General features: G+C 41.9%; 1 protein-coding gene across 1 annotated transcript in view; it reads left to right on the top strand.

The window, feature by feature from the left end:
- The window catches only part of LOC124046531 (estrogen receptor beta-like), a 35,689-nt gene extending 19,910 nt beyond the window's left edge, over positions 1 to 15,779 (top strand). The window contains exons 5-9 of the mRNA XM_046366990.1: positions 3,117 to 3,255; positions 7,560 to 7,693; positions 14,062 to 14,245; positions 14,438 to 14,688; positions 14,812 to 15,779. Coding sequence (XP_046222946.1) covers positions 3,117 to 3,255; positions 7,560 to 7,693; positions 14,062 to 14,245; positions 14,438 to 14,663 — 683 coding nt within the window. The 3' untranslated portion in view covers positions 14,664 to 14,688; positions 14,812 to 15,779. The remainder of the gene's footprint in view (positions 1 to 3,116; positions 3,256 to 7,559; positions 7,694 to 14,061; positions 14,246 to 14,437; positions 14,689 to 14,811) is intronic.
- Positions 15,780 to 21,089: the final 5,310 nt, after the last annotated feature.

Here is a 21,089-nt window from a genome sequence, read left to right as displayed (position 1 = left end):
ATGCCACTTTGTTTACTTTGTCTACACACTCATCTCATATGTATATACTGTACTCGATACCATCTACTGTATGCTGCTCTGTACCATCACTCATTCATATATCCTTATGTACATATTCCTTATCCCCTTACACTGTGTATAAGACAGTAGTTTTGGAATTGTTAGTTAGATTACTTGTTGGTTATCACTGCATTGTCGGAACTAGAAGCACAAGCATTTCGCTACACTCGCATTAAGATCTGCTAACCATGTGTATGTGACAAATAAAATTTGATTTGATTTGATTTTGCAGACTCGTTCTGTGAGCTTGTGTGGCCTACCACTTTGCGGCTTCTAGAAGTTTTAGTGTTTGTCTATGTAGATTGCATAACTGTGTGCTTGATTTTATACACCTGTCAGCATTGGGGTGTGGCTGAAAAAGCCAAATCCACCAATTTGAAGGGAGATCCACATACTTTGTGTATATATAGTGTATCTCTGCACTTTGGTGAAATGGAGGCAATTATTTTGGGGTCCAGAACTAAATTGTGTAGGTCCTCTGAAATCAGAGCGGAGTTAGAGGGTGAGGTGATGACTACTAAAACCTCTGTTAGCTAGCTGGGATGCATCCTTGATGGCAGCCTGATAGGTGTGAGCATGGCCACTAAAGTCCTAGGGAAGGTTAATGCCAGGACTACATTTTTGGCTAGAAAGTCCAAGCTGCTTGATAAGGATTCCATGAGAGTGCTAGCCACTGCCCTCATTCAATGCCATTTTGACTACACTAATACTTCCTGGTTAGGGGCTTATATACGTTTCTGAAGGGGAAACTCAAAATATTCCACAATAAACTGATCAGGATAGTGTTGAAGGTGAGTCCACATACTCACAGGCAGGAGCTGCTTTCAGGAACTCAACTGGCTGCCTGTTGAGGCTAAGGTGTTCCAGATTAGACTGAGTTTGGTTATCAGGAGTATTGATGATTCTGCGCTCAGATATCTAGATGATTACTTTCCCCATGTTAGGGATGCACACAATCACAGCACCAGATCAGGTGATGCTAATGAGGGCTTATACAGGTTCAGGAGTAATGCTGGGAAAGATACTTTCTTCAATACTGGAGTCTCGGAGAGGAATGTGTTGCCTCTAACCATAAAAACAACATCCTCTCTGGGCAAATTTTTGTTTGATGTCTTCTTTGTATCTTGCGATGCAACTGCAATGATATCATAGATGTTGTTCTTCGTTTTTAGATTTTATTATCTCGCTGTAATACTGTTTGCAACCGTGTTGGATCTTACCTTGCCGTCTTGTCTCAAGAGGACCAGAATGGAAATAAGTCCCAGACGTTATCGTGTATTATCCTCAATGATTTTACTCATGTGCATGTATGGCTTTTCAAGTTTTGTGTATGCTTGTTTATTTAAATGGTAGAATTAATAAACAGAACTACATTTATATTGTGCGTCCAGTGGAGAATGAGAGATGAGGTACACATCGATATACAGTACCAGTCAAAAGATTGGAGACAATGACTCATTCAAGTTTTTTTTAAATGTAATTTTTTACTATTTTCTACACTGTCAAATAATAGTAAAGACATGCATGCTATGAAATAACACATGGAATCATGTAGTAACCAAAAATGTGTTAAACTAATAAAAAATATATTTGAGATTCTTCAAAGTAGCCACCCTTTGCATGGATGAAAGTTTTGCACACTCTTGGCATTCTCTCAACCAGCGTAATGAGGTAGTCACCTGGAATGCATTTCAATTAACAGGTGTGCCTTGTTAAAAGTACATTTGTGGAATTTCTTTCCTTAAAGCGTTTGAGACAGTCAGTTGTGTTGTGACACGGTATGGTTGATATACAGACGATAGGATAGCCCTATTTGGTAAAAGACCAAGTCCATATTATGGCAATAACAACTCAAGTAACTTTACTTTAAGACATGAAGCTCAGTCAATCCGGAAAATTTCAAGAACAAATTTTCCAATCCAGAAAATTTCCTCAAGTGCAGTTGCAAAAACCATCAAGTGCTTTAATGAAACTTGCTCTCAATAGGACCGCCACAGGAAAGGAAGACCCCGAGTTACCTCTGTGCAGAAGATGAGTTAATTTGAGTTACCAGCCTCTGAAATTGCAGCCCAAATAAAAGCTTTACAGTGTTCAAGTAACAGACTCATCTCAACCTCAACTGTTCAGAGGAGGCTGCGTGAATCAGGCCTTCATGGTCGAATTGCTGCAAAGAAACCACTACTAAAGGACACCAATAAGAAGAGACTCGCTTGGGCCAAGAAACACAAGCAATGGACATTAGACTGGTGGAAATCTGTCCTTTGGTCTGATGAGTCCAAATGTAAGATTTTTGGTTGGCTCCCACTGCATTCTGCAGAGATGCACCATCCCATTTGCGCTTAGTGGGAATATAATTTGTTTTTTCAACAGGACGAGCACTCAAAACACACATCCACACTGTGTAAGGGCTATTTGACCAAGAAGGAAAGTGATGGAGTGCTGCATCAGATGACCTGGCCTCCACAATCACCCGAACTCAACCCAACTGAGATGGTTTGGGATGAGTTGGACCACAGAGTGAAGGCAAAGCAGCCAACAAGTGCTCAGTATATGTAGGAACTCCTTCAAGACTGTTGGATAAGCATTCCAGGTGAAGCTGGTTGAGAGAATGACGAGTTTGCAAAGCTGTCATCAAGGCAAAGGCTGGCTACTTTGAAGCATTTCAAATAAAAAATACATTTTTGATTTGTTTAACACTTTTTTGGTTACTACATGATTCCATGTGTGTTATTTCATAGCATTGAGATCTTCACTATTATTCTACAATGCAGAAAATAGTCAAAATATTTAAAAAAACATTGAATGAGTAGGTGTGTCCAAACTTTTGACTGGTACTGTATATATATATCATAATAAGCAACTCATTCAAAAATACTGAAGAATATTGAAATTTCGTCGATTACATGACCCTCCCCTGGACTAGATAAAAAAAATACTAATCCCTCCCCTTGACTGAAATTGAAAAAGCATGACCCTCCCCCATTTTTCTCCCTTCAGAATACAATGAGCACTAACTCCCTCCACTTTCTTTTCATCTGTGCATGTGTGTACTATAGGCTTTGTAGAGCTGAGTCTGACGTACCAGATACACCTGTTGGAGAGTTGCTGGTTGGACGTGCTGATGCTTGGTCTGATGTGGAGGTCTGTCGACCACCCTGGGAAACTCATCTTCTCAGCAGACCTAAAGCTCAACAGGTACAAATTCCTGAATTTCACTTCTAAGCTCCAGTAAGAATAAGATGAGAATGATGTTGGTTACAGTATCTTCGCCCTTTAAATTGCTGAGAGGTTGACATCCCATAAATCTATGATCTGAAAATACAATAATACTGATTTTAATGTTTCCTTCCAACATACAGTCCTTGTATTTTTACTTTCCTTATTGATTTGTTTTTTTTATGTTCTCTAGTTAAGTTTGACTTTAAATTTTGGCCATATCAACCTCTGACTGCTGACAAATCATCTTTTGAATTGTCAGTACACGAAAGGTTTATGGCTCTAAATCACACATGTCCCACTTTGTTTGTCAGAATTATATATTTGTGTTGTAGCCCAAAAAACTATAACATTGGGGTTTGTTAAGCATTGAACGTTGTTTATTTAGTTGTAGTTCTGGTGTTGGCTGAATCTGATCAGTCCGGAAGGTAAGAGGATTTATTGGCCTTGAGGAGAATGATCTCATCCCTGAGACTAAGATACAATGTAATGAATGTGGGAGTGTGCGTATTTGATCCAGGCTGTATCACAACTGGCGCACAATTGGCCCAGCGTCGTCCGGGTTTGGCCAGTGTAGGCCGTCATTGTAAATATGAATTTGTTCTTAACCGACTTGTCTAGTTAAATAAAGGTGAAATAAAATGTTTACAAAAAAATGATGCATACTCCCACATACATTACACTGTAGCCAATAAATCCTCTTACCTTTCGTACCACTTGTCTATATGTGAGTGTGTGTGTACCACTTGTCTATATGTGAGTGTGTGTGTGTACCGCGTGTCTATATGTGACTGTGTGTGTACCGCTTGTCTATATGTGACTGTGTGTGTACCGCTTGTCGATATGGGAGTTTGTGTACTACTGGTCTATATGGGAGTTTGTGTACTACTGGTCTATATGGGAGTTTTGTCTATATGGGAGTGTGTGTACTACTTGTCTATATGGGAGTGTGTGTGTACCACTTGTCTACATGTGTGTGTACCACTTGTGTCGTGACTTTACTTTCATTAAGGCAGCAGACAAAATCATTTGTCCTCTCAGTGTGGAGGATTGGAATGTGTGAATGGGCCCTATGGAGAATCTTACTCAAAACAGTAACATGCAATAAATGGATTTTGGGACAATATATTCCATCAGCCAAAATGGTGGTAATAACGATAGATGGAATATGAAAATGAATGTCATTTTTGTTATGTTATTAAAAGTTAAATGACGAAGTTATAACAAAAACATTTTAACTTGAAGAGTTTCCATAATATGCACATGATGTTTACATATTGTACTTTTGGTTGGAAAAGGTCCAGATTAAAGAGAACATTTTTGTAAAATTGAACTGTGAATTTAGTTGTCTAAACTTGATTAGAGTATCTAAACTCTAATCAAGTCTAAACTTGATGTCTAAACAGTACAATCTTGATGCCTTGCCTCGTAACTACATACGCCCAGAGAACTTGCCATGAAGGCGGAAACACCCAATTCTACCCTGGGGTATAAAACATGTGAGTTAAGAATTTACACATCAGACTAGGTGACCACGCACTGCAGCCAAGGTCCGAGTAGTCGCAATCCCAAAACGCAACACGAGGTCTCAAGACGTTACTAGAGTAATTCCCTGGACTATCTATCAGGCAGCATGCCACAACGGAGACCTCCCGGACGCTCAGTAATTCCCTTGCCAGTGATGATTTTGTACAGCCTAGCCCGGCTTCCCGAGATCCCCGCTTACCTCCTCCTGAGCGCTATGTTGGGGACCCTGGAACCTGCCAGGTGTTTCTTTCCCAGTGCTCCCTCATCTTTGAGCTGTGCAGCCCTCTTCGTTCCCTTCGGAGGTGAGGAAGGTATTCGATCATCCGGTGTCCGGGAGAGATGCGGCCTGAAAGCTACTTTCATTACCTCAAGAACCAACCCCGTAGTGTGGCAGACCACACAGTAGAGTTTTGCACGTTGGCTGCCGAGAGTGCCTCGAACCTGGAGTCTGTGTTTGATAACTTTCTTCATGGACTATCCGAGGAGATTAAAGTTGAGCTCGCAGCTCGGGAGTTACTTCTGGACCTTGACTCCCACATAACCTTAACAATAAGGCTCGATGGACCACTTGTCTATATGTGAGGGAGCGGAGGAGGGATAAGAGGCCTGTTTTCGTCTCTACTCGTTCATCCACGGCTACTTGCTCGCCCCCGAAGAACCCCGAAAGTCCCCGACGCCTGCATTTCTGAGAGGATCCAAAGGCACTCGAGTCCCCTCGGGAATCATTGGGCACAAGTGACTCATTTTTTTACTGTGCCTACGAAACGGGGCAGAGCTAGGTAAGAGTACTATGCTGGGTCATACTGGGAGTTTTCTAACTCCCATTACTCGTACTCTCTTTCATGTTATCCTGCTGTGGGGTGACCCATCTAAATCTCTCCGAGTGCTCATTGACTCTGGAGCTGAGTTTTATGGACGCTACTCTGGTATCAGAGCTGGGTATCTCCACACAACTCCTCTCTGTTCCCATGGACGCCAGAGCACTGGACGGACGTACCATAGGCAGGGTCCCTCATAGTACGGTGCCCAGTAACCTGTGTGTGTCGGGCATACACAGTGAGTCCACACAGCTTCTTCTCATTGAATCTCCCCATGTTCCTGTTGTTTTGTGATTCTCATGGCTCCAGAGGCACAACTCCGTTATTGACTGGACCACTGGTTCTATCCTGGGTTGGAGCCCATTCTGCCACTCACATTGCCTTCAGGCGGCTTAGCCTGCCCCAGGATGTCCTCCTGTGGTCTCTGGTAAAGCCTCGGATATCTCGTTCCAGCAGAATACCAGGACCTTCTGGAGGTGTTCATCAGCAAGGCTTGCGCTCCTCCCTCCGCATCGTCCCTACGATTGCGCTATTGATTTCCTCCCGGGCACAACACCGCCTCATGGGTGACTATATTCCCTGTCTGGCCCTGAGACCAAGGCCATGGAGGAGTACATTTAGGACTTCCTGGCTGCTGTGAGCATTCATACTTTTGCTTCCTCTGTCGGCGCAGGCTTCTTCTTTGTGGGAAAAGAGGACAAGACCATGCGTCCATGTATCGACACCCGGGGCCTCAATGACATCACAGTGAAGAATCGCTACCCTATACCACTCCTCTCCTCGGCTTTTGAACCTCTCCAAGGGACAACCATCTTTTCCAAGTTGGACCTTCTGAATGCCTACCATCTAGTTCGGATACACAAAGGAGAAGAGTGGAAGACGGCCTTCAACACAGCTAGTGGACACAATAAGCACCTGGTCATGCCGTTTGAACTCACCAACGCTCCAGCAGTGTTCCAGGCCCTGGTCAATGATGTGCTCTGTGACATGATGATCTCTGTTTGTCTATCTCAATGACATCCGTGTTTTTTCCTGTTCTACTCAAGAACACGTCCTCCATGTCCGTCAAGTCCTTCAAAGCCTTCTAGAGAACCAGTTTTTTTGTGAAAGCTGAGAAGTGCAAATTCCACCACTCCACTATCTCCTTTCTGGGATACATCATCGCTGAAGGGAGTGTTCAGATGGTTCCTGAAAAGGTGAGAGTGGTGGAGGATTGGCCCCAACCCACATCCAGAGTGCAGCTGCAGCGTTTCTTGGGATTTGAACATTTCTACCGCCGCTTCATTCAGGCTACAGCACCCTGGCGGCTCCCCTCTCTGCACTCACTTCTCCTAAGGTGTTGTTCACATGGTCTCCTGTTGACAGGGCATTTTTGGACCTCAAGCGTCAGTTTACTATCGCCCCCATCCTCATCCATCCGGATCCGTCTGTCAGTTTGTGGTTGAGGTCAACGCTTCTGACATTGGAGTGGGGGCCGTCCTGTCCCAGCGGTCTGCCCAGGACCCAAAGCTGCATCCCTGTGCGTTCCTGTCCCATTGTCTCAACCCCGCTGAGAGAAAATATGACGTAGGACATCGGGAACTTCTGGCGGTCAAGATTGCATTGGAGTGGAGGCACTGGCTGGAAGGGGCGGAACATCAGTTTTTGGTGTGGACCAATCATAAGAATTTAGAATATATCTGCACTGCCAAGCGCCTTAATTCTAGGCAGGCCCATTGGCCTGTCTATATGTGAGTGTGTGTCTATATGTGAGTGTCTGTAATACTTGTCTAAGGATGTGCATGGCGTTTGAGTATAGTAGGTGTGCACATGTGCTGCTCTATCTATTTGCCAATCTTTGAGTTTACATGTCTGAACTGTTACACAAGTGTACATGTCTGTGAGTGTGTGTCTCTATAATACTTCTCCTTCACTCTGTGTGTGACTGTGTGCTTGTAGGGAAGAGGGGAACTGTGTGGAGGGAATCATGATTATATTTGACATGCTACTGGCAGCCACCACTAGGTTTCGAGAGCTGAACCTCCAGAGAGAGGAGTATGTCTGTCTGAAAGTCATGATCCTCCTCAACTCCAGTAAGTCAAATAATCAGTACTTCTGTACAGTGACATGTGGTAAGATCGGAGGCTGGGTAGGCACTGGCTATTATCAAAGCCAGATTTACTCACAAATAAACCTTGATGAAGCCCAAGTTCACCATACAACAGATAGCTCCAACATCCAGTGACATAGGCTATTAACCGAAATTGACAAACAATTTACACTCAATGTAAATACAGTACCACTGTAGCCAAGATACACAAGCAATAGCCTCCGATGGTGGCATATTTCATATCATCCGACAAAATGTATAACCAATAGGTAGCATTAAAATACCAATACAAGCACACATTTAATCCGAGTAGTTTGCAATGCAAACGCCTTAGCCTTTCAGAATGGATATACAATTCCTCCAATGAACCACATGCATCATGCACATACACACATGATAATAATAATAATATTTTGTGAAATATTATTATACACATTATACACACACATATATAATAAAGTTCTAACAAAATGTCAATATCAACAATCAAAATGACTGAAAAATGCAGTTCAAAAGATTAAAAGTGTCTCATCAAAACAAAATTCTAGCTTGATAAATCAAATGCATCAAAGGGATGTTGTCTATTTTCATGTTTCATGTTCATTCAACAGTAGCCTAACCCACAAATTGCAAAGTATTTAGGCTTAACTTTACCTGTAAATTAAGTCCATTCATCTGTCCTTCAGGGTGAACCTCTCTGTGACAGTGTTGCAGGGCCAAGGATGACAAAATGATCAAACCTTGCTTTCATTTGAAAGCTACAATTGTCCAAAATGTTATAAAACAGTCATATCTGATCGGCTGTCTGCTCTGGGTTGCTGTGTCTGTTAAGCCGAGTGTGGTGCATTCGAAACAGTCATCTCTGATTGGCTGTCTGTCCTGGGTTGCTGTGTCTGTTAAGCCGAGTGTGGTGCATTCGATCAGATGATTTTCTGTTCCTTCCTCTGATGAAAGTCAGGAAGCAGAGCTGTTGCTCTCCCTCTGAATTACACCAAAATTTCCTTAGAAAATTGTTTGAGGTGCAGTATACTACCTATATGTGAGGTTGTTTTTGCTAGCTAGGATGTGAGTACCTAATTATGTACAGTGCATTCGAAAAGTTTTCATACCCCCTTTAGCCTTGTTCTAAAATTGATTAAATTGTTTATTTCCCGCAATCAATCTACACAAAATACTCCATAATGACAAAACAAAAACAGGTTTTTAGAAATGTTTGCAAATGTATTAAAAAGGACAAACATGTCACATTTACATCTCAGTACTTTCTTGAAGCACCCTTTGGCAGCAATTACAACCTCAATTCTTATTGGGTATGGCTATACAAGCATGGCACACCTGTATTTGGGTTTCATTCTTCTCTGCAGATCCTCTCAAGCTCTGTCAGGTTGGATGGGGAGCGTCGCTGCACAGCTATTTTTAGGTCTCCAGAGATATTCGATCGAGTTCAAGTTCAGGCTCTGGCTGGGCCACTCAAGGGCATTCAGAGAATTCTCCTGAAGCCACTCCTGTGTTGTCTTGGCTGTGTGTTTAGGGTAGTTGTCCTGTTGGAAGGTGAACCATTTTGAGCCTGTAATCTAACCCACAAATGCTGATGCTCCAGATACTCAACTAGTCTAAAGATGGACAGTTTTATTGCTTCTTTAATCAGGACTACAGTTTTCAGCTGTGAAAACATAATTGCAAAAGGGTTTTCTAACGATCAATTCGCCTTTTAAAATCATAAACTTGGATGAGCTAACACAACGTGACATTGGAACACAGGAGTGATGGTTGCTGATAATGGACCTCTGTACAGCTACGGAGATATTCCATTAAAAATCAGCCGTTTCCAGCTACAATAGTCATTTACAACAATAACAATGTCTACACTGTATTTATGATCAATTTTATGCTATATTAATGGACAAAAACTGTGCTTTTCCTTCAAAAACAAGGACATTTCTATGTGGCCCCAAACTTTTGAATGGTAGTGTATATTTTGAAAGAGGTGTTGATCATCATTATTTGGCCCATATAGAACAATTAGCCAGATCTGTTTTTTGTCCAATAGGATATTTAAAATAATCCATCTTCCTTGAGGAACTGTTTGCACAGTTTTCACAATCGGATCAACATTGCTATTAATTAGTATTATTACCCCTTTTGAGTTTCTTCGCCCATGACAAATATTTTCCTCCCTCCCAGTTCTTTTCCCACCGAACCTCATCTATATTTGTAGAGTGAATCAATCAATCAATCAAATGTATTTATAAAGCCCTTCTTACATCAGCTGACAAAGTGTTGTACAGAAACCCAGCCTAATAGCCAAAACAGCAAGCAATGCAGGTGTAGAAGCACGGTGGCTAGGAAAAACTTCCTAGGCTGGAACCTAGGAACTTGAGGCCATTGCTCCCGGCGCTTGGTGCAGGCGTTTGACAGATGGAGAATCCCTGAACGATCCAGACAAGGGACGGAAGGTTGCTAACATTGACTTCGAAATCATAGTATTAGGCACTGCGGCCGCAGATACCCCCAGCGACGAAGGTGCAAGAAGATCAGGCTCCAGGACAGCGAAACTATTTGTTGTTTGTATCTTCTCTTGTTGGGAGTGTAGACTGCTTTGCGGGAGTCTGCAGTCTTCGGCCTCCATGGCTCGTGTTATGCAATCATCGTTGATTGCCTTGCTCCTCATGCCAGGCTCCTTCGACTCTGCTATCAGACGGGGAGCTCCGGGCAACACCGGCAAGTCGGATAACGACAAACGACAAGGCCGGAGATGCATCCAATAAGCGTGAATGCCGTCCAGCCACCGGCATAGAAAATTTAAACATTCCACTCTGTGTTTTCCCCAGTTTCTTACATAGGCTGGAGACCTGCATGATCAAGGAAGCCACCTTAAGCCTATAATTCTTGGCAAGAAGACCATTGCCACATTGGAGTGATCCGGTTTGTCCCGAAACTAAGCGCAGTAGATACAGCTTCTACAGTGCTTGAACATTTATTTCTCCAGACAAAGAGTTTGATTGCAAGACTTCGTTAGCTTGATGGCTAGCAGCTTACCGTACCTGTCAAGCAGGCTTCCACCTCTCTGTTAAGCGGGATTCCAGGACAAGAAATTGCGGTCCTAGCCTTTAAAAGATATCCGCGTCGCAGAATCCACGCAAGATCAATTTCGATATTCGAATTTAATGAATATAGGTTTAAGCCACGACTCGGTGAAACATAAGACATTACAGTTTTTAATGTCCAGTTGGTAGGATAGTTTCGATTGTAGCTCATAGAGTTTGTTTTCCGGTGATTACACTTTAGCCAATAGAACTGAAGGTAGTGGCAATTTACTGACAACCCTAAGATTCTTCACAAGCCACCAGGACCTTCTCTCTCTGTATTTCCGCCTTTTCTTCACATAAATGACGGGGATTTGGGTCTGGGCTCCGTAAAGCAGTATATCCTTTTATTTCGGACTCATTAAAAGAGATGAGTAATCACTGTTTTGAAGTCCAGAAGCTCTTTTCGGTCATAAGAGATGGTAGCAGCAACTTTAAATTACTGCACAACTTGTACTACGTTAGCCTAATATGATCCACTATCGCTAGCGATCCTAAGGAACAACCACACAAAGGTGACAGGAAAGGACAGTAAACGATGCAATGGAATTAATCAAAATGTAAGGAAACGAACACTAAAATCTGTGACAGTTATAAATGTACTTTATGTGAGTATATGTGACCGACCGGCTCAAATCCGTCTTATGTAGCAACATTTGAAATGTTTTTTTTACATTGGATAAAAGTAGAGACTCAGCTGTACAATTGTATGTCATGCACTACAGTTTAAGAACAATGGGATAGTAATTCTGCTTTGAAAGTTGATAAACTTGTAAAAACTCACTTTTGAGAAAATGGCCATTGAATGTTTTGGTAAACCTATTGGAGAGAGCTTTTTTGTCTACACACATTCAGCATCATTCAAACCCTCTTAAGATTTAGCCCCACCAATCTCTTTAAGGGTTGATCTGAGCAAAACCGCGACTCGTCAATGAAGAGCACTTTTTGCCAGTACTGTCTGGTTCAGCGATGGTGAGTTTGAGCCCATAGGTGACGTTGTTGCCGATGAGGTCTGGTGAGGATCTGCCTACAACAGACCTGCAAGCCCTCAGTCCAGCCTCTGTCAGCCTTTGCGGATAGTCTGAGCACTGATGGAGGGATTTTGCGTTCCTGGTGTAACTCGGGCAGTTGTTGTTGCCATCCTGTACCTGTCCTGCAGGTGTGATGTTTGGATGTACTGATCCTGTGCAGGTGTTGTTACACGTGGTCTGCCACTGTGAGGGCGATCAGCTGTCCGTCCTGTCTCCCTGTAGCGCTGTCTTAGGCGTCTCACAGTACGGACCACAGCTGCAGTCCTCATGCCTCCTTGTAGCATGCCTAAGGCACGTTCACACAGATGAACAGGGACCCTGGGCATCTTTCTTCTGGTGTTTTTCAGAGTCATTTACATTACATTACATTTAAGTCATTTAGCAGACGCTCTTATCCAGAGCGACTTACAAATTGGTGCATTCAACTTATGACATCCAGTGGAACAGCCACTTTACAATAGTGCATCTAAATATTTTAAGGGGGGTGAGAAGGATTACTTTATCCTATCCTAGGTATTCCTTAAAGAGGTGGGGTTTCAGGTGTCTCCGGAAGGTGGTGATTGACTCCGCTGTCCTGGCGTCGTGAGGGAGTTTGTTCCACCATTGGGGAGCCAGAGCAGCGAACAGTTTTGACTGGGCTGAGCGGGAACTGTACTTCCTCAGTGGTAGGGAGGCGAGCAGGCCAGAGGTGGATGAACGCAGTGCCCTTATTTGGGTGTAGGGCCTGATCAGAGCCTGGAGGTACTGAGGTGCCGTTCCCCTCACAGCTCCGTAGGCAAGCACCATGGTCTTGTAGCGGATGCGAGCTTCAACTGGAAGCCAGTGGAGAGAGCGGAGGAGCGGGGTGACGTGAGAGAACTTGGGAAGGTTGAACACTAGACGGGCTGCGGCGTTCTGGAGTCAGTAGAGAGGCCTCTTTAGCGTCCTAAGTTTTCATAACTGTGATCTTAATTGCCTACTGTCTGTAAGCTGTTAGTGTCTTAACGACCGTTCCACAGGTGTTCACAGGTATTCATTAGTTGTTTATGGTTCATTGAACAAGCATGTGAAACAGTTTTTAAGCCCTTTACAATGAAGATCTGTGAAGTTATTAGGAATTATCTTTGAAAGACAGGGTCCTGAAAAAGGGACATTTCCTTTTTTTGCTGAGTTTATTTAAAAAGAAAGCTGTGTTAGACAGGACTACCTACACATACTAACCAGCTCAAATAGACAGAAGCATGCTATATGGCAGACCAATCTGAACTCATCTCATGTTCAGCTCACTCATGATCTGTCTTTTTCTGTGGCTAAACCAACTAGGCTCGTAATTTAACAATGGCATACACATTTGTTATTAAGGCAAATGAAAATTCACATGTTCCAGAAGGCACTTCTGCCAATAAATATTTGATTTAAAACATTGTGTTCAAATGGTTCTCCGGTGAAGTAGAGCCCCGCGAAATATGCCTAGTTTCCTGAAACGGGTCACAAATCTGACGGTCAGTAGCGGTGTGTGGGTAAAATCACGGAGGAAGCCTCACCAAGCCAGTAAAAAATACATATTACAACCTATGTTGTGATAATTGCGTTGTTTGCTCTATAACCCATTCGTTCATACGCCACATACGATAAGGCCGTGACAACAAAAAGACAACAGTCACACATACCACACAAATTTCTCGACACATACCTTTGTTTCATCACAAAACTGAGCATCATCTGTCTGAAGTCCACAAAGCAAATATTGCATACAAACAGTTATCTCCAGCAGCATAGACAAGCAAGTTAATGTTTTAGACAGTTAACTTAACAATTACTGATTTACAACCACAGAGTTACCGCAAGTCAGCACAAAGACAACAGGAACATCGCTATTCCATCACTATTTCAACTTAAACATCATCAAATCAACAAGGCTAAATATACAGTACCAGTCAAAAGTTTGGACACACCTACTCATTCAAGGGATTTTCTTTATTTTGACTATTTTCTACATTGTAGAATAATAGTAAAGACCTCAAAATGATGAAATAACACATATGGAATCATGTATTAACAAAAAAAGTATATTTGAGATTCTTCAAAGTAGCCACCCTTTGCCTTGATGACAGCTTTGCCTACTGTTGGCATGTTTTTAAAACTCATGCATAAAAAGGGAATTATGTTCTATTTACATACACTTAACTCTGGTTGGAATTCCCCCTAAATGAAAAGTCAGTTTACATATGGTCTATGTTTGTGTCCACCTGTAGACATATGCTCTACCTCTCCGGAGATGGCAGAGGATCTGGAGAGCAAGGGGAAGCTGCAGCTTCTGTTGGACTCAGTTACAGATGCCCTGGTGTGGGCCATCTCCAAACAAGGCCTGTCCTTCCAGCTGCAGTCAACCCGCCTTTCCCACCTCCTCATGTTGCTCTCAGACATCTGCCACGCCAGGTAGACTACAGCTACATCAGCTACAGTTATGTATCACTAGCAGCAAAAAGAGCCTTCTTTAAGAGTCTACTTAGTTACTATCTGTTTAGACATTCACCAACACTTTTTTTGGATCAAAGTGGCATAATTGTATGTTTTTAGTTGTTTGTCAAAACTACATTTCCATGCTCCTCCTCTCCACTGTCTCATTAGTGGCAAAGGCATAAACCACCTCTCCGGCATGAAGAATAACAATATTGTGCAGCTCTCCGACCTGCTCTTGGAAATGCTCACCAACACATGCCACAGAAGCCGTATGTCCGCACCTCTTGACCCCTCTAATCACGACCTCACCGTGCTCCCAGCAGCCCAAGCCCCTGCCCCTACCCAGGCTTCAGCCTCTGCTGTGGAACCCCAGTTCCAGCCACATTCCCTATAGCCACCATCCCAAACACTTCAGAGCAGTAAGTAAGCCAAACACTTGAGAGCAGTAAGTAACTCATGAAGTTGGGTTAGCCACTGAAGATGTAGAATGTATATTTACCAATACTCCATGAATCATAATCCGATGTGTTCTCCTTCTCCAGGTATATCCACCCAGGGTGCTGGCCAGCTGAGGGTAGATGTATATCTCAGTGAGTGGGAAAGTGACAGAATACAGCGTGGGACAGTGGGACATGGGTGGAGACGTCCTGAGACTGTAAAGCACCCCACAGGGGTGACTGGGCTGAAAGAGAGGCCAGACTAGCACTAGGACAAGTGATGGATCTGACCGAAGTCCACTCTCTGGGACAGTGGACATCATTCTCAATAGACTGACAAAGAGAAACTCGTAGAAAGACTGCAGAATGTGTCATTGTGAAGTAAATGTCACAGTTTTATCCTTTTCAGATTTTTGGGATCTATGGAAAAGTATGATTTGTAACATTGAATTGACGTGTTTTTGCTTCATGTATTGTTTGTGATTTCCTTATAAATATGTAGTTGGTAAGTGTACTTATGCATCTTGATCATGCTCTGTCCCTCCTGTAATGATGTGGTGATTGTGCTGTTTATCTGATGTTCAATGTCAAAGCCATGTTTGTATTTATAGAAAACCCACATCCAGAGATTGTAATTTCAATTTAGACCCAATTGAATTTCAACCACACATCTTATTAAAAGCAGTGGTAAAATGTGAATGTAGTTATATTAACATGATCACAGATCATAGAAAACAATGTTTATTGTTAAGTATTATTATTGTTAACTATTCATCATCCATAAATAAGCATTAAAAATACATCTAACTATACACACCATTGTCTTCTCTATGTTCCATTGTACTACTGAGCAGTACAAAGTGACTTGACTATTTATTCTAATAATGGATAAGTGGAAATTAATTGTTTTACACTGTTCGCCGATCAGTTCCATCTTGACTATTGTCGTGACTATTGTCGTGACTTTACTTTTGATGACTGTCATTTGTGACTCACAACCTAGATTTGGTCTTATGTAGCAAAATTTGAAATGGTGTTTTTTACAGTGAATAAAAGTAGAGACTCAGAGCTACAAAATGGTATATCATACACTGCATTGTTGAGGAACAATGGGAAAGAAATTCTGCTTTGAAAGTTGATAAACTTGTAAACTCACTTTTGAGAAAATGGCCTTTGAATGTTTTGGTATCTAGTGAAGAGCTCTTCTTTATCTACACCCATTCAGTATCGTTCACACCCTCTTAAGCTTTAGACCCACTCATCTCACTTCGCACTCCGAGCGTTCAGAGTGCACACTTGACGCTCTGGCCGATGATTTGTTTACCTATGGATAACATGAAAGCAGCCTAACCAGCTCTACTGGCAACAATTTCAGTACGCTTTTTTGCAGACGTTTACTGACACCGGCCGTATTCAACGCGTGTTATACACTTTCGCTTAAGACATGTAGCTAGCTAACTAGGTAAACAATGAACCTAGCTAGGCAAACAGGGTGTAAGATCACACACATCACATAACGTTAACTGACGAGTCAGCCAGCTAACGTTAGCTAGTTAAACAACAATGATCAAAGTGCCAAATCATGTCATTACTACCCTGCATTAATATGCTGGGAGCTAACCATCCAGGTTCAATGTTAGCTAGCTAACATAAGGCTCTAACTACGAATCAAACAGCTGTGGGATACAAATAATAATGTCAGCTACATTAAAATGGCTCTTCTGTGAAGTTGTGACTTGTGACATACACCGAGTTTCTTGAAATGGGTCACATTTATCTAATCAACTGTGTTTAATTATTACCCGATTAAATGAATAATGTAACAATTAACTCATTAGGAATTTGGGGCAACACGAGAGCAGTTGTTTAAAGAGTTACCATCTCCCAAATTAAACTCTAAATGGTCTTTACCTATCCCATCCATAAAACAGTCAACGTATTAATCATAACCTCATATCATATAATTCTGAACAGTCGTAACATCCTGAATCTGCAAAAAACCCAGCCTTACTTATGATTCAGTACCACACAAGTTGGTTTAAGTATTTATTTACTAGCTAACTAAATGGTAACACAGGATAATCATACATTCTAAATACAGTAAAACAGGTCCCTAGCGGACTGACACAGTATGGTGGCTTTTTTACAAAAGACATGGAGAGGGTGAGAGAGAAAGAGAGAGGAACAGAGACATAACACTTTGGTACATTTAGAACTACTCTCGCAGTAATCATATACTTTGCACACGAACCGCCGCCCGTTTGGAGTAAGAAATCGTGAAGGTATTTACGTGTAAATGTCTTTGTTCACCGTGTATCTATGTCAGAACCAAGCCTTCTTAGGATGGGTGTTGGTACTTTCTGCGGCATGGTTGTAAGGCTCTGATTGTCCAAACGGAGTTATTTACCCATCTCTTCTAGTGTTGCTCTTCTCTGAAGTCGCCTAGAATCCGATGACCTGTCGTATAGTCCTGAACAGAACTACAGAGTTTATTTTACTTTCAATTCGCACTCGAAGCTGCTTATTTGAAGATAGCTAGACATCCATGTCGATGGTTCTCAAGGGTGATGAGAGTAGTAGAATACGACAATTTGAAGAGTAGTAGAATGGTACAATTTAAATGAGATTTACTAGATATTTTACTTAAGACAGCTATTCAGCTGTATCAGTGAATGTCCAGGAGGTGAGCTTCTCGCCTCTGACTCGTGTTGATATTCAGAGTTCGAACCACCTTGGACGTCAGCTGAAGCTACACACCTCTCTGGTCTCTCTGGTCTGAATGTCTTTACCTTTATGCACTCTGGTCAACAGGGGCGGTGCCGTCAGGCTGACACGCTCTCTGGCCTCACTCGCGGTGTGGCTACTTACTGTGCAAAGTTTATAGGAGACAAATGATCTCTTACGGCTTCTAAAATCACATTCATATCTAAAAAAAAGCTTTAATAATTTCCAACACAACATTAAGGATGGAGAATTCATACATATAGTGTACAGTATATGCTTTTCAAGTTACAGTATTTCCTTTATACATTTTTTATGAAATCACCAAATAACAACCCATATGACATTATTACTCTGTAAATCACCTCTGACCATTCCCCACGTTCTATGTTAGAAATATTGTTCCAGTATTTGCTTTACTTTTTAGGGCTGCAATACAATTAACGGGATCGATATGACAACAGCCAGTGAAAGTGCAGGGCGCCAAATTCAAACAACAGAAATCTCATAATTAAAGTTCCTCAAGCATACAAGTATCTTATACCATTTTAAAGGTAATCTTGTTGTTAATTCCACCACAGTGTCCGATTTCAAATAGGCTTTACAGCGAAAGCACCACAAACGATTATGTTAGGTCAGAGCCAAGCCACAGAAAAACAGACATTTTTCCAGCCAAAGAGAGGAGTCACAAAAAGCACAAATAGAGATCAAATTAATCACTCACCTTTGATGAACTTCATCAGATGACACTCATAGGACGTCATGTTATACAATACATGTATGTTTTGTTCGGTAAAGCTCATATTTATATAAAACAATCTCAGTATACATTGGGCGCTGTCACACCCTGACCATAGTTTGCTTTGTATGTTTCTATGTTTTGGTTGGTCAGGGTGTGATCTGAGTGGGCATTCTATATTGGATGTCTTGTTTGTCTATTTCTATGTCTGGCCTGATATGGTTCTCAATCAGAGGCAGGTGTTAGTCATTGTCTCTGATTGGGAAACATATTTAGGTAGCCTGGGTTTCACTGTGTGTTTGTGGGTGATTGTTCCTGTCTCTGTGTTTTGCACCAGATAGGGCTGTTTTTGGTTTTCCACGTTTATTGTTTTTTGTTAGTTTATTCATGTCTAGTGTCTTTATTAAAAAACATGAATAACCACCACGCTGCGTTTTGGTCCGCCTCTACTTCACCACAGGAATACCCTTACAGAAGCGTTATGTTCAGTAGGTCCAAAAACATCCAGTGAATTTGCAGAGAGCCACATCAATTTACAGAAATACTCATCATATGATGAAAATACAAGTGTTATACATGGAATTAAAGATATACTTCTCCTTAATGCAACTGCTGTGTCAGATTTCAAAAACAGCTTTATGGAAAAAGCAAACCATGCTATAATCTGAGTACAGCACTAAGAGAACAAATACATATATTCACCATGTTGGAGTCAAAAGAAGTCAGAGATAACATAAATATTCACTTACCTTTGATCTTCATCAGAATGCACTCCCAGGAATCCCAGGTCCACAAAGATGTTTGATTTGTTCGATAATGTCCATTTATGTCCAAATAGCTACTTTTGTTAGCTCATTTGGTAAACAAATCAAAACTCACGAAGCGCGTTCACTAGTTGCAGACGAAATGTCAAAAGGTTCTGTTACAGACCATAGAAACTTATCAAACAATGTATGGAGTCAATCTTTAGGATGTTTTTAACATACATCTTCAATAATATTCCAACCGGAGAATTCCTTTGTCTTCAGAAAAGCAAAAGAACGGGAGGTACCTCTCATGTGAAATGCGCGTGACCAGCACGTGACTGCTGCCAGACCTCTGACTCAATCCACTCTCATTCAGCCCCACTTCACAGTAGAAGCCTCAAACAAGTTGCTAAAGATGGTTGACATCTAGTGGAAGCGTTGGGAAGTGCAAGATGACCAATATCCCACTGTAACGTCAATAGGGGCTGAGTTGAAAATCGACCAACCTCAGATTTCCCACTTCCTGGTTGGATTTTTTTGTCAGGTTTTTGCCTGCCATATGAGTTCTGTTATACTCACAGACATCATTCAAACAGTTTTAGAAAGTCAGTGTTTTCTATCCAATACTAATAATAATATGCATATATTAACAACTCAATACTTTGTTATATACCCTTTGTTGGCAATGACAGAGGTCAAACGTTTTTTGTAAATCTTCACAAGGTTTTCACACACTGTTGCTGGAATTTTGGCCCATTCCTCCATGCAGATCTCCTCTAGAGCAGTGATGTTTTGGGGCTGTTGCTGGGCAACACAGACTTTCAACACCCTCCAAAGATTTTTTATGAGGTTGAGATCTGGAGACTGGCTTGGCCACTCCAGGATCTTGAAATGCTTCTTATGAAGCCACTCCTTCGTTGCCCGGGCGGTGTGTTTGGGATCATTGTCATGCTGAAAGACCCAGCCACGTTTCATCTTCAATGCCCTTGCTGATGGAAGGAGGTTTTCACTCAAAATCTCACGATGAATGGCCCCATTCATTCTTTCCTTTACACGGATCAGTCGTCCTGGTCCCTTTGCAGAAAAACAGCCCCAAAGCATGATGTTTCCGCCCCCATGCTTCACAGTAGGTATTGCTCCCACAGTTGATTTCTTCAAACCAGCCTGCTTAACTGTTGCAGATTCAGTCTTCCCAGCCTGGTGCAGGTCTACAATTTTGTTTCTGGTGTCCTTTGACAGCTCTTTGGTCTTGGCCATAGTGGAGTTTGGAGTGTGACTGTTTGAGGTTGTGGACAGGTGTCTTTTATACTGATAACAAGTTCAAACAGGTGCCATTAATACAGGTAATGAGTGGAGGACAGAGGAGCCTCTTAAAGAAGAAGTTACAGGTCTGTGAGAGCCAGAAATCTTGCTTGTTTGTAGGTTACCAAATACTTATTTTCCACCATAATTTGCAAATAAATGCATTAAAAATCCTACAATGTGATTTTCTGGATTTGTTTTCTCATTTTGTCTGTCATAGTTGAAGTGTACCTATGATGAAAATTACAGCCCTCTCTCATCTTTTTAAGTGGGAGAACTTGCACAATTGGTGGCTGACTAAATACTTTTTTTTGCCCCACAGTATATTACATGTAAATATGTTTACATAAATACCTCAAACTATAGACAACTTTAAAAAAACATTTGGAGTTGCTCCAGTGTGTGTTTGTCAGGCCTCCTACAGTGGGGACTTGAAAATACGAAGTCAGGAAGTGGGTGTTGTTGTCTCGTGGGAGGGGGGGCCGTTGGTGTAGCGCAGCATGGGGTAGAAGGAACGATCAAAGTTGTTGGACAGGGCACAGCTGTAGTCATCCTCAGACAGAGGTACCAGGCAAGCCAGGAGCATCAGGAAGAGTAGGTGGAGGGGGAAGGTAGCACACAGCACCCTGTAGAAGAAGATAGATGGAGAGAAAGAGGCATTAGTAAGTCTATGGGCATTGGAGTCAAATGGATGAAATGTTGGCTGTGGACAGTCACAGACACTGGCATGTTACTCACCAAATAACGTATTTATATCACTATTCAAGCCTTGTTATTATCACTCAGTTTTTTTGTTCCTACATGTTAAATATGTAAAAGGTGTGAAAGTTGTGAGCGAGCAGATGTTTCGATCGAAACACATACTATCTAAAGCG

Source organism: Oncorhynchus gorbuscha, linkage group LG10, assembly GCF_021184085.1.
Source record: "Oncorhynchus gorbuscha isolate QuinsamMale2020 ecotype Even-year linkage group LG10, OgorEven_v1.0, whole genome shotgun sequence".
Lineage (NCBI taxonomy): Eukaryota > Metazoa > Chordata > Actinopteri > Salmoniformes > Salmonidae > Oncorhynchus > Oncorhynchus gorbuscha.
This window is presented reverse-complemented; position numbering and strand designations above follow the sequence as displayed.